This window comes from Orycteropus afer, unplaced genomic scaffold (genome assembly GCF_000298275.1).
Source record: "Orycteropus afer afer isolate SDZICR_OR568_19922 unplaced genomic scaffold, OryAfe1.0 scaffold00055, whole genome shotgun sequence".
NCBI lineage: Eukaryota > Metazoa > Chordata > Mammalia > Tubulidentata > Orycteropodidae > Orycteropus > Orycteropus afer.
In genome coordinates this window covers 994,026-1,007,256 of record NW_006921642.1, presented here as the reverse complement: position 1 = coordinate 1,007,256, position 13,231 = coordinate 994,026, and the positions used below count along the sequence as shown (strand labels likewise).

The window sequence follows — 13,231 nt, the reverse complement described above, 5'->3', positions numbered from 1 at the left end:
ATATACACACACATTGCACCCTCTACTACTAATTGTGTATATGTTTATGTATGGATAATTTATACATGTTAGAGGATGTTCCATGAGGGCAGAGATTTTAGCCTGCATTGTTTTTACTGTGTCCGTAATCCTTATAACAGTACTAGGCATATAATAGGGGCTCAGTCAATATTTGCTTGAATGCCTGAATGACATCACGTTAACAAATAGATATACAACAGAAATTTTAAAAGGTGAGAATTTTTTTAAAAAATAAAGATGTTCTAGTATTTTTTTCCTGCACTCACTAGGTCATCTGACTCACCCCTGTCAAGTACTCACTTTCCAGCGTAGGTGTGAGTACTCTGTGAATTCAATAACTGTTTTTGTATGTCTTCATCCAACATTGATGAAAATTTGGACCAGAACAGGCCAGGCACAAAACCTCTGCAGCCCCTGGACATTTTTCTCTGGTTTGACATTAAACCGTTAATCAGTATGTTTGAAATCTGTGCTCAACAAGCTGTAAATCCACCTACCTGTAGAGCCAACATTTCACCTTCTTATCCCTGGTGTCCAAAGTTCTGCCAACCCAGAAACCTTACTGAAAGGAACACGAGGTTGGTTTGACTTGACTTATCATTAGTGATTTGGAGGCTTCAGGAACATAGTTTTTTAAATTAACATTGGCAACGTCTCCTTGGCATTTTTCAAAAATGTCACTTATGGCAAGCCCAGAATTCATTTAGTTCCCCCTTTCACCATACTGACATCCTGAAAACCACACTGGGAAGATGAATCATTGTTGAAGATCATTTTGCCCACGTGTAAATTTAGAAATGCTGCAGTTGCCTCTTTGCTACTTGACAACATTCTTGCATTATTGCAGAGCTGGAATGTTAACTGAGTTGCATTCCAGGGTTTTTAGAGTCAAAGGTTGACTAATGAGCAGCTTCTCTCAGGGAAAAGAGAAAAACAAACTTGTCTCTTACAAAGTAGCATTGTATGAGCTTATAAAAATGGGAAAGGGGTAGGAAAGGGCTATGTATTAAAAGAAAGGATCCCAAAGTAACTAAATAAAAGTAATCTTGCTATTCTTCCAGACAAATAAGAAAGACTGTAGTTTTCAATTTTGTCTCTTTTTATTTAGTTATAACAGTGGCTGACATTTATATAGTGTTTTCTACGCTCTGCCAGTGCTGTGGTTAAAGCATTAGTCTGCTAACAGAAAGATTGGCAGGTCAAACCCACCAGCCACTCCATGGTGGAAGGATGAGGCAGTCTGCTTCCATAAAGATTCCAGCCTTAGATACCCAGTGTGGGTCGCTATGAGTTGGAATGGAGTCAGTGGCAGTGGATTTGGTTTGATTTAGGTACCAGGCAATGTTCTAAGTTGTTCTAATTGCATTTGTCCATTTATTTACCTCTTCTAACAACTCTATGAAGTAGGTACTAATGTTAGCCCCATTTTACTAATGGGAAAACCAAGGCACAGGAAGTTAAGTAACTTGCCTAACATCACATAGGTAATAAATGGAGGGACAGGATTCAAACCTAAGCTGTCTAGTTCCGGAGTCGATCCCTTCAACCACTTAGTTACCCTGCCAACAGCAGCATGAATACAAGGGAGTCACATTTTCAGTCCTTTGTGCTTGCAACACAAGTGTGATGCACAGCACATCACCTTCTTAATGTCAAAGAATTTTGGAGGGGATTTAAAAAAACACGTACGGACGATGGCTTCACTGAAAATCACTACAGGCAGTCCCAGAGTATGAACATGATCTGTTCCTAACTGTCTTTAAGAATCAGAACAAGTGTGTATGTGGTTATTCAGCCTTACTTTAGTGCAAGAAAACGCTTAAAGCCTTTTCAGTGGTTTAAAAGCTGCTGCATGCTCTGGTAGCATAGTGCCTAAGGCACTTGACTGCTAACCAGAAGGCTGGTGGTTCAAACCCACAAGCCACTCCTCGGAATGAACATTGGGCAATCTACTTCCGTAGTGGTACCACTTCAGAAACCCAATGAGGGGTCGCTGAGTCAGGTCCGACTTGATGGCACTTAACAGCAACAGCAACAGCATGTGCAGCAAGTGAAGGTGATTGTGATGAAGAATTTGTTTCCAGTGGAATTTGGTTAAGTCATTTCAAAGTGAGGACAAATTTATGTAACATTAAAGAGCAAGTAGGAGCTGTCTGTAAGTCAGACAGTCTTAACCCTGGGCTGCTTGTAATACCTATATGGTAAGTCATATTTTCTTTTCATTTCTCTCTTCTTTCCTAATTATACAAACTTTTATTATTTACATAGCATAAGAACATACCATTGCTACATTGCATTTGTTTATTTAGCAAATAAAGTTTGTAAGAGCTTTCACATATATTATTCCTTCTGCAAACATTTCTTAAAGGCCTATCTGGGTGCAGAGCTGGATCTTTGGGTAGAAAGCATTAAAGAGAAACCAAGCTCTTCCTCTTGTACCAGGATTCCTAGGCAGGTGCCTAACTCCTGGGTAAAAAACAGTTGCCATGGAGTAGACTGATTCATGACAATCCCATAATGTCAGAGTAGAACTGTGCTCCATAGGTTTTTCAATGGCTAATTTTTCAAAAGTGGACCGACAGACCTTTCTTTTATGGCACCTCTGGATGTCCTCAACCCTCCAACCTTTTGGCTAGCAGCTGAGTTCATTAAGCATTTGCAACATCAGGACTTCTAACCATGTAATTTCCTTCCTGATTCTTGCTTCTAGACCCAGCTACTTATTCAATCAGATTTTCCACTAGTGTTCACTTGTACCTCAGTAGTCCAGCCAGATCCTGCTAAGGAGCTTTCCAGCTCTGTGCTTTCATTGTTTTGCTGTTCTGAATGCCTTTCCCTCTCTGTCCCTTGTCTTCTACCTCTGCTGAATTTATCTATATCTAAAGCTCAACTTCCAAGTTACTTTCTCCATGAAACTTGAGTAACTGGGGCAAGTTACTTCACCTCTCTGAGCCTGTTTCCTCATTTGTAAAATTGAGATCATGTATTATTTATCCCACAGGAACTTATGGGAAGTAAATGTATGGAAAGTATGTAACACAGCCTGGGACACATGGTGTATGCTCAAAAAATGTTATCTACTTTTATTGTTTTTATTCCCTATGTTAGGGCAATCTAGTTCCATAAAGATTGTTGTCGTTGTTGTTGTTGTTGTTATGTGCCATCAAGTCAGACCTGACTCATAGCGACCCCTCCTTGGGTTTCTGAGGCAGTATCACTACGGAAGTAGATTGCCCCATCTCAAAAACCCAATGGGGATCACTATGAGTCAGAATCAACTGCATTGCAGTGAGTTTTGTTTTGTTTTTTGGTCATGGTCCCTCGATATCAAATTATTTATTCTCTAGTCAGAAACAGGGAGCTCTGGTAGCATAGTGGCTAAGACACTTGCCTGCTAACCAGACGGCTGGCGGTTCAAACCCACCAGCCACTCCTCGGAAGGAAGGTTGGGCAATCCTACTTCCATAGTGATACTGCCTCAGAAACCCAAGGAGGGGTCGCTATGAGTCGGGGCCGACTCGACGGCACATAACAACAACAACAACAAGTCAGAAACAATCTGCCCCTCCTTTTTAATCCCCTGTGTATCTTTTTGGCATTCTGTGCCTCTCTGTATTGTTTCATGTTATTTATAGGAATCTTGCAACAACCATATTTGACCATAAATAAGCTCTCTGAAGTCAGGGACCACCATATATTAAATATTTTGGACCCTTGCCCCCCAGTCATGCTTCACACAATATACAGGGTATTCTGTAAATATATATTCAATGAAAAAGCAAACATCTATTGCGATACATATACAATAGTGATTTATTATTCTTTGGGATCTGTTTGGGTTCCAGGTGCCAGAGGTGACCCAGGATTCCCAGGAGATCTTGGGGAGCCAGGACTGCGGGGTGAGACAGGAGACCCCGGCCTACCAGGTCTCCCTGGCATATCCATTGGAGATGACGGTAATGTAGTTTTATGGTGTTAAATCTCAGTCCAGAGGTACATGCACTCAGAGCTAAACATGAACAATTGAAGCATTACTGGCTACATAAATTTTGTTTGGTTTTTGTTGTTTATACTTTTTCTCATAGTCTAGGCTTACCAAGCTCTAATCCCACTTAAATACATTTTTGAGATGTCTTCACAGGACCACGTACATATGGCAGTAGCTCGCTGCCTAGATGATGCCGCTGGTGCATAACTAGCATGATCCCATCAGTTGTTTAGGATGATCATAGAGAAGCATTAAATGTTGTTTCCAAGTGTTGGCAACAACTATCAGGCCATTATTTGAGAGCAAGGAGAGGTGCTTTTTTTTTTAAAAAAAAAAAAAAAAAAGGAAGGTGAAAGTATACTAATGATATTTATCCTTTTAGTTATTGATTGGATTGTAAAAGTCACTGGTCCTGTTGGAGCTTTCTTACTGACATGAATGCATATGTAACTGGTAAAGATCAGAAGCTGCTCACAGGGACTTATGCTGCTGGTGAATGCTGTTGGATTTGCAGATGAGAAGAGAGGTTTACCAGGGGAAATGGGACCCAAAGGCTTCATAGGAGACCCAGGCATCCCTGCTCTGTACCCTGGACCACCAGGAGCTGATGGAAAACCAGGGCTTCAAGGACGCCCAGGACCTCCTGGGCTACCCGGACCAGATGGTAAGTGAATGGAAAACTGACAGGAGGGTGCATTTTAGTGTTCAGATAAAGCTTAATACCAGCTGAATTTTCATTTGGGTTTTTCTGCTAAATAATTCCTTGAACTAATCCAAAAGGCCAATGGATTATGCTGTAGTCACATCCTCTGGGGTGAAAATAGAAGAAGCTGGTCACAGAAGAAAGACAGATCTTTTAAACCTATTGAATCAACATGAATCAACAAACTCATGTATATGACATAGTAAATGAGGTTTGACTTCAGTAAAAGCAGTCTGTCAGCAAAACATGTAAGAGGTACTGTCTAAAAATAGAAGTAAACTGAGGTAGTTGTCCCAGTGTCTGTGTGATGAATTCTGTACACCTTCTTCCATGGTGGGGGCTGTAAGCCTTGATTCTGCCTCTCACCTCTGTATTATGAAATATTCTGAACAGACTTAATCATCTTTCTTCTCAGCCTTCTGTGGAGCCAAAGCTCCAACTTAACGTGTGGTAACTGTTGATGACAAGAAGGGATGGCTGCATTCTTTAAAAAGAAGTGGTAGCCATTGGCCAGGCAGGGATAAAAGACTATGAAAGTCTAAGAAACTAGACAAGTATAATAGTGTAGACTCATTTGATCCTCCTGAGGGCTATCCCTGAATCATAGCACAAAATGAAATTTCCAGGTTATAATGTTAACCATGACTCATCTTTTAGTTGAGAATGCTATTTAAGGAGACAAGGAGAAGTGTGATACATCTTTGAGGATGCCCTCAAAAAGGTTATTCTTTTAAATATCAGAATCAAAAGAGTTATGTTTTAGACACTATAAGATCTCCTAATGGAAACATTGCAGCCCCTCAAGAGAGTGGATAAATGAGGCATTGGAAGAAAGTATGAGATCACGTTATCTCTTTTTATTTGATATTGACCAAAATTTAGCAGCCTCTTCTTTTTCAAAATATTTTACTTTAAATTCTCTATATCACTCACAATAAGCTCTTCTATCTTAAGGAAAAATGGATAGTGTTTGATTCAGTTAAAGATCAAATTCAAGTATGTATTCACACTTTAACTGCTTTTAGAAGACGACACCTCTCTGGTGGCATAGTGCCTAAGGCATTTGACTGCTAACTAGAACGCTAGTGGTTCAAACTCACCAGCCACTCCTCGGTAGGAAGGTTGAGCAATCTACTTCCATAGTGATACCGCGTTGGAAATCCAAGGAGAGGTCACAATGAGTGGGATCCAACTCAACGGCAGTGGGTTTGGTTTTGTTAAAATTGTTAGCAGTATTAGAAGTATATCTCCAAATACTTCTTCCATTAGAAGGATTGGCAGTTACTTCTCTCATTCTATTTTGTACTTTACAGTACCTGTGTAAGTTAAAATAGTTCCACTTACCCCTTGTTCTTTCAAGTAGAAAAACTACAAAGTCCCACCTGCTAATGAAAAAATATTAAGGTACAGATATTTCCCTGGATCATGAACTTCACAAATAGTTTGAGCAACATTATCTTTCATATTTTTTATGATCTTTGAGGTAATATTTATTACTGTAACATCTATGATAAAAGCTAAGTTTTGATGAGCATGTATTTCCTAAAAAAAAAAAAAAAAAAAAATTAAATCTATTGAGTTTTCCTTTTTCTGGCAATAGAACATCTTACATTAAAAATAAAAAGCATAAAAATATGCCTCTCCAGACAATAGTCCTATAAGTTTATGTGAATGATCAGAATTCCCAGGTGTATAGTAGAGCTGACAAGGGGCAAGGTTGTGGTCACTGCTTGGTCACAACCACCTACCCAGAGGGACTGAGTTGTTGAACCTGCGGACTTGGGACCATAGTCGCAGGGGACATCAAGCTCAATTGGCATAACATACTATACAAAACATTGTTCCACCTCCTACTTTGTCGAGTAGCAACTGGGATCTTAAAAGCTAGCAAGCTGCCATCTAGATGCAACGATGGGTCTCTCCTTGTCCAGAGCAAAGAAGAATGAATAAAACCAAAATTCATGGAAACAATTAGCCCTAGAGACTGGTACACCAACCGATCTGCAGCCTATATGACTATGAGACCAGAAGAACTAGATGGTGCCTGGCTACCACTGTCATCCACTTGGAAGAGGATCTATGTAGGAGATCCTTGAGAGAGAGGGAGAACAATGTAGAACAAAACTCAAAATCATTTGGAGGAAAAAGAAAGGGGGGGACCAGGTTTGCTGGTCCGATAGAGCCTGGTAGAACCACTGAGACTATGGCCCCTAGCTGCCCTTCAGGTCTGGAATTGAAACCTGTGGTTTCCAGCCAAACAAAAGACAGGCATATGAGTTGAACATTTACCTCAAGTAGATACACTCTTTGGAGAGAACAATCATGAGAGAAAGAAGGGCTGCTTATGCACAGGGAGATAGCTCAGGGGGCAGGAGTGTATGGAGGGATGGACACTGGGAAGAGGTAACTATGGGGAGGAAGTGGGAGGGGAGCTGTTGCATTGTGGTAAACTGTGGTCAATGTCATGAGACAAAGTGTATGTGAACTGCTGTATGGAAAGTGAATTTGCTCTGTAAATCTTCACCCAAATCACAATTAATATATATATATATATATATGCCTCTCAAAGGCCTAATTTTGAAGACTGACTTTCCCATTACTCCTATACTTAAATTCTGTTTTGATAAAGACAAATCCCATCTTGTTTTATCTATGATTTACTAAAATAAGTCAACTGCAAACAAATTAACTTAATTCTGATCCATGTTGCAGATTGATGAGGAAATGTATAAAACAGATGGAAATTTTTGTCAACTAAAAATTTTTAAAGCCTATAACTTAAGTTCTCATTTAAATACATGTCTTAATCCTGTGAGACACATTGTTTCCAAATCACCTTTATTTGTAAAGCAATCTCTTATATACAAAAAGCAGCCAACCATCATGGCCTTTTAGACACTTTTGTGTGTGACCATAATTTAATGTTAATGACCTTGATTGATTCTCACAGAGTTCTTCAACTTTCCCCCTGGAATAATATTATTGGATTCTTTTCTTGGTAACTGCAATTTATCCTGTTTTATGTTTTGCTACTGATGAAAACCAGAATATTTACTCCCTGCAATTCCAGCAGAATCAAACCATGAAGTCAGTTTTCTTTCAGGGTGAAATATTTTGCTTACTCCTAGTTTCCAACTCAGTTAACTGAATCGAGTATTGGAGCTGCTCCATTCTGTCTAGAATCAGTGAAAATAGAAATAAGATAAAATAAAAATCCTACTAGATTTTTTTGTGGCTACTCTCCTCTTTGTGAAAATCATGTTAAAAAAAATTACAGAGACACATCACTATCATATAGGTCTTATTTGAAATTAGGATTTTAAACAAAAGGAAAACAGCATAGGAAAGAGGAAGGGTGACATCTTAAGATGGCCAGTCTGTGCCTTTAAAAAAGATTTGCTGTATAAAGAACATCCACAGTATCTTTGTCTTTATTGTCGTGTCTCAAGTTTAAAATGCTGACATCACAGAAGTAACGAACCAGCCAGTTGCCACCAAGTCAACTTCAACTCATGGCAGCCCCATGTGTGGGATTTTTAATGGCTGACTTTTCACAAGTAGAACACCAGACTTTTCTTCCAAGGTCCTTCTACGTAGACTTGAACCTCCAACCTTCCAATTTGCATCCAAGTGCTATATCCCTTTTAAATGTAAGTTAGATCACTTAGATCTCATGAGAACTTTCCTCCTTAAAACTCTTTAATGGCTTCCTGCTGCTCTAGGCATAAAAGACCCTGCATGATCTGCTGACCTCCTTCACCTCCTCTAATGCGACTCTGTTTGCCTCACCCAGGGACTTCCTGCATGGTTAAATAATTCTGTGATAATACACTTCTCACTAAACATTGGGAGAACTTGGAGACATAAAATTAAAATCCACCAACTTCATCAATTGACTGAAATTGCATTTGACCTGGTCAACAATGGTCTTTATGTTTCTAAATACTGGAGATGTCATTTTGTATGCATCAGCAACCTCTCTTTAGGCCAGGGTACAGCTGGTCATCCCTCTTCTAGAAAGACTGTCTTCTCTGGGCTTATGTTTTCCTTCTCCCTGTCTCTCTGGGCACTCCTTTATGGCTTCTTTGTTGGTACTTCTGTTTCCTCCTCTACCTATTCAATAAATGTTGGCCCTCCTGGGAGTTCAATCTTAGACTGTCTTCCCTCTGTACTCTTTACCTAAGTGAACTCATCCATTCACATGAATTTAAATACAGTTTATATGCCAGTCACTCCTTAATTTTGTCTCTAGTCCCCTAATCAATAAGATTTGAAAATCATGCTAAAAATATTTAAGAGATACATCACTATTTTTTGTATTATTGTGATTTGGGTGAAAGTTTACAGAGCAAATTGATCTTCTATTCCACAATCTGTATACAATCTTGTAACATTTGCTGCAATCCCCACATGGTAACAACATTCTTCCCACTTTCTCCCTGCACCCATGCCTTCCCTTCATCCCTCTTTTTCACCCCCTCCCACCTTCCTACCTCTGTCTGTGAGCAAATGCAGTCCCCTTGATCCCATATGTTTCTTCTAATGAACGAATATCCTCCTGCTATTGACTGCTAACCAGAAGGCTGACGGTTAAAACCCACCAGCCACTTCTCGGAAGGAAGGTTGGACAATCTACTTCCATAGTGATAACTGCCTCGGCAACCCAAGGAGGGGTCGCTATGAGTCGGGTCCGACTCGACGGCACGTAACAACAACATTACTGTTCTCTAGGAGCTCTGGTAGCATAGTGCCTAAGGCACTTGACTGCTAACCAGAAGGCAGGCGGTTCAAACCCACCAGCCACTCAGAAGATGGTACAATTACTTCCATACTGATGCTGCCTCGGAAATGCAGGAGGGGTCTCTATGAGTCAGGTCTGACTCAACGGTGCATAACAACAATTACTGTTCACTAGAGAGAGAGAGAGAGAGAGAGAGATGCTCCTGTCTTTTGTTTGGCTGCCAGTTGAGTCACGAGGGTTAAATTCAGTTCCTAGTTTAAAGGGTGGCTCGGGGCCATAGTCTCAGGGGTTCCACCAGTCTTCATCAGACCAGTAAGCCTGGTCTTTTTTATGATTTTCAGTTTTGTTCTACATTTTTCCTCATTGTATCTGGGGCCTCTTATTATGATTCCTTTCAGAGCAGTCAGCAGTGGTACCCAGGTGTCATCTAGTTCTTCTGGTCTCAGGGTTGTGGAAGCTAGGGTTCACATGCTAAGTTAGTCCTTTGGACTAATTATTTCCTGTGTCTTTGATTCCCTTCACTCTTCTTTGCTCCAGACAGGGGGAGACCAATAGTTCTCTTTAGATGGCCACTCACATAAGCTTTTAAGACCCCAGTCGCTACTTAGCATAGTAGGATGTAGAACATTATCTTTGTGGTCTATGTTACGCCAATTGACCTTAGTGTCCCCCAAGACTATTGTCCTGAGCCTCCATACCCAGCGACTCATTCCCTCAAAGTATTTGGTTGTGACTTAGATGTTTTCATGACTCTTTCCCCTGTATGATCTACTACATGCATAGACATATTTTTAGCATATACAAATGCATAGAGATAGCCTCTGTCAAACCTATATATATATATGTTCATGGGTACTTCAAATTATTAATATATTAAATAGAGGGAAAACAACATAGGAAAGAAGCGGTGTGCCATCATAAGATAGTCATTCTGCATTTTTTTGTTAGATTTTACTAGCTCACATAGATCACATTAAAACTACTCTCTGATAATGTGTTGGAAGAAACACCCACAGTCTCCTTGTCCTTCATGTCACGTGTCTGGCTTCTGAGCTACAAAACTCATATAGACTGTTAACTCAACACATAGTCTCACAAACATATCAAATATTGTATCTTAAAATTTAACTTTGCTCATCTCTTCCCCCAGGCCCTCCGTGCAACATGCCTTTCTTTTGGTTCTTACTCATCTCAATAAAACCAGTAACTCAAGCCAGAACCCTGGGAGTTACTCTGGGCACTTCCCTTATCTCCCACACTGTATCCATCACCAAGTCCTATTGATTCTACCTGTTGGATGTTGAATCTTAAACAGGTCCATATATCTTCATTTCACTGCCTTTGTCCTAATCCAAGCCAGTGTCGTCTCATGTCTAGTCTACTAGAATAGCCAACCCCTAGTAGTCCAGCTTCCATTCTTTCTCTCTCCAGTCATTTCTCCTTACAGCCAATATATGTCTTTCAGTGTAAATTAGATCACATTAGAACTTCTCTCCTTACAACTCTGGTTAAGGCATTTGGCTGCTAATCAAAAGGTCAGTGGTTTGAACCCACCAGCCACCCTGTGCCCCATGGAAGAAAGATGGGGCAGTCTGCTTCCGTAAAGATTTACAGTCTTAGAAACCCAATGAGGGTCACTATGAGTCAGAATTGACTTGATAGCAATGAGTTTGGGAGTTTGTATTGTATTGATCCTTGGGATCAAATCCAAGCCCTGTTCCTTAGATGGATGACCCTGCATGATCTGCTGACCTCTTTCACTTCCTTTCATGCAGCTCCACTTCACCTGCCACCCTTCAACCACTGGCTTTCTTCCTACTTCAGGGCCTTTTAGATACTCAAACCTCTGTCTGGGGCAGTCATGGAGTAGCATAGAAGGTTAAGTACCTGCCTACTAGCTGAAAGGTTGGTGATTCAGATCCAACCAGAGGTGCCTCAGAAGACAGGTCTAGCAACTAGTTCTGATGGCAGCTAACAAGAGCCCTCTGTTTTTCTGGCTCTTTTTTCTTCTTTGGGTCTTAATTTAATTTTCACCTCTTCAGAAAGGACTTTCCTGACACTCCCTCAATAAAGTGGGCTCTCCCCACCCGCATTACTTTCTCTGATAGCTCCCTGTTCTCTTTCTTCATAGCAGTGGCCATAACTCAAAATTCTACATTGGTTGTTTACTACTGTGTGTTCAATGTGTGTCTTTACATTTGGGCTATAAGCTACGTAAGAATCTGTCGGTCTTGTTTCCTGTTGTATACCACACTGCCTGGCATAGAATAAGTGCTGGATCAAGTTCTGATGAATGAATGAGATTATATTAAATGTGTAATGAGATCAGATTATATGGCACATTATTCATTGCTACCTTTGCATAAATATTTATAGCTACCTAGGAGCACGCTGACATTCAAATTCTGGTGGTTTTTTTTTTTTTCAAGCAGGTAGCAAAAAGTTTTAACACTTAGTATTTTCCTTTCTCCCTTAATTCCTTAATAACTGTGTTCTTTCCTCCTCTCAGGCACCACGTGGTGGATATGGAAATACAGTGTTTTAATTTTTTGGAGGGTTGTTATTTGATTTTTTGAGCTTATAATCACTAAACCAAAAACTAAACTCACTGCCTTCAAGTGGAATCCAACTCATAGTGACCCCTCCGTAGGTTTCTGAGGCAGTATCACTATGGAAGTGATTGCCCAACCTTCCTTCCAAGGAGTGGCTGGTGGGTTTGAACCGTCAACCTTCTAGTTAGCAGTCAAATGCCTTAGGCACTATGCCACCAGAGCTCCCTTATAATCACTACTAGATTTGAAAGTAAGGAAAAGAAAAGAATGGGTTATGGAGACATTTGGATTCCATAATCCAGCAGTGTTTTTTTTCCCTCCCTGGACATATGCAACCTTATTGTCTATCACAAGATGTCATTCCTCTTGCATATGACATCAAGAATTTTGTTGGCCTTTAAAATATATTTCTTAAACCTTCACCTCAATATACTTGCTTGAAATTACTAAAACCTTGGAGATGGGGCAGGACTTTTAAAATACCGTGAACCTTGTTAGCAGAGATTGTGGATTAGGAGTTGGGGGAAAATGTTCCCTGAGTTAAACCTGCTGAATCCAGATCATTTACATGTTATCTGCATTAATTACATTAACTCCATGTGTGTATATTGTGCATATGTGTGCACACAAAGAAATGAGAGTGTATGTGTGTGTGGGGGGGGTATGTGTACATGTGCTCCAATTCCAGAGTAAAGGGTAAAGGACAGAGAGAGTGCATTGTTTTAATCTCTCCGTGTATATTTTTTGGGGGAGGGGTATCAAAAATGTGTAGTAGTCTTGGAATCCAAGTCCTTAGCACACAAACAAAATACATGATCAAAGATTCAAACCTTTCTTTGGACTCAGGTTTTCTCAAAAGTAAAGATTTCTATTTCTAGATTTTAATTGAAAAAATAAATTCATTGACTCTTAAGTTTCTTTATAGCTCCGTAATCTGTGACCACAGAACAATCTGTTTCTTTCTTAATAGGTGTTTGGGCATGGAATTGAAGGTGATGGGTCATTTTTATTCTATCTTGGGAGATTTAGCTGAAAACCTTCAAAACATTGGGTTCAGTGAGATGTCTCTCTACGGTCTGCTAATTTTCATTTCCTTGTGGGTTTTTTCTTTAGGTTTTCTTTTTGGACTTAAAGGAGTAACAGGACAGGTGGGCTATCCAGGGCCTTCTGGTTTCCCTGGGGCTCGTGGCCCAAAAGGATGGAAAGGTAAGGAAAGTCTGGGAAAA

At 40.1% G+C, this 13,231-nt stretch overlaps 1 protein-coding gene across 1 annotated transcript in view; it reads left to right on the top strand.

The window, feature by feature from the left end:
• COL4A2 (collagen type IV alpha 2 chain) overlaps positions 1–13,231 on the top strand; it is a 199,989-nt gene that overhangs the window by 109,151 nt on the left and 77,607 nt on the right. Inside the window, exons 17-19 of the mRNA XM_007938924.1 lie at positions 3,867–3,977; positions 4,524–4,673; positions 13,119–13,211. Of these exons, the coding sequence (XP_007937115.1) occupies positions 3,867–3,977; positions 4,524–4,673; positions 13,119–13,211 (354 nt within the window). The remainder of the gene's footprint in view (positions 1–3,866; positions 3,978–4,523; positions 4,674–13,118; positions 13,212–13,231) is intronic.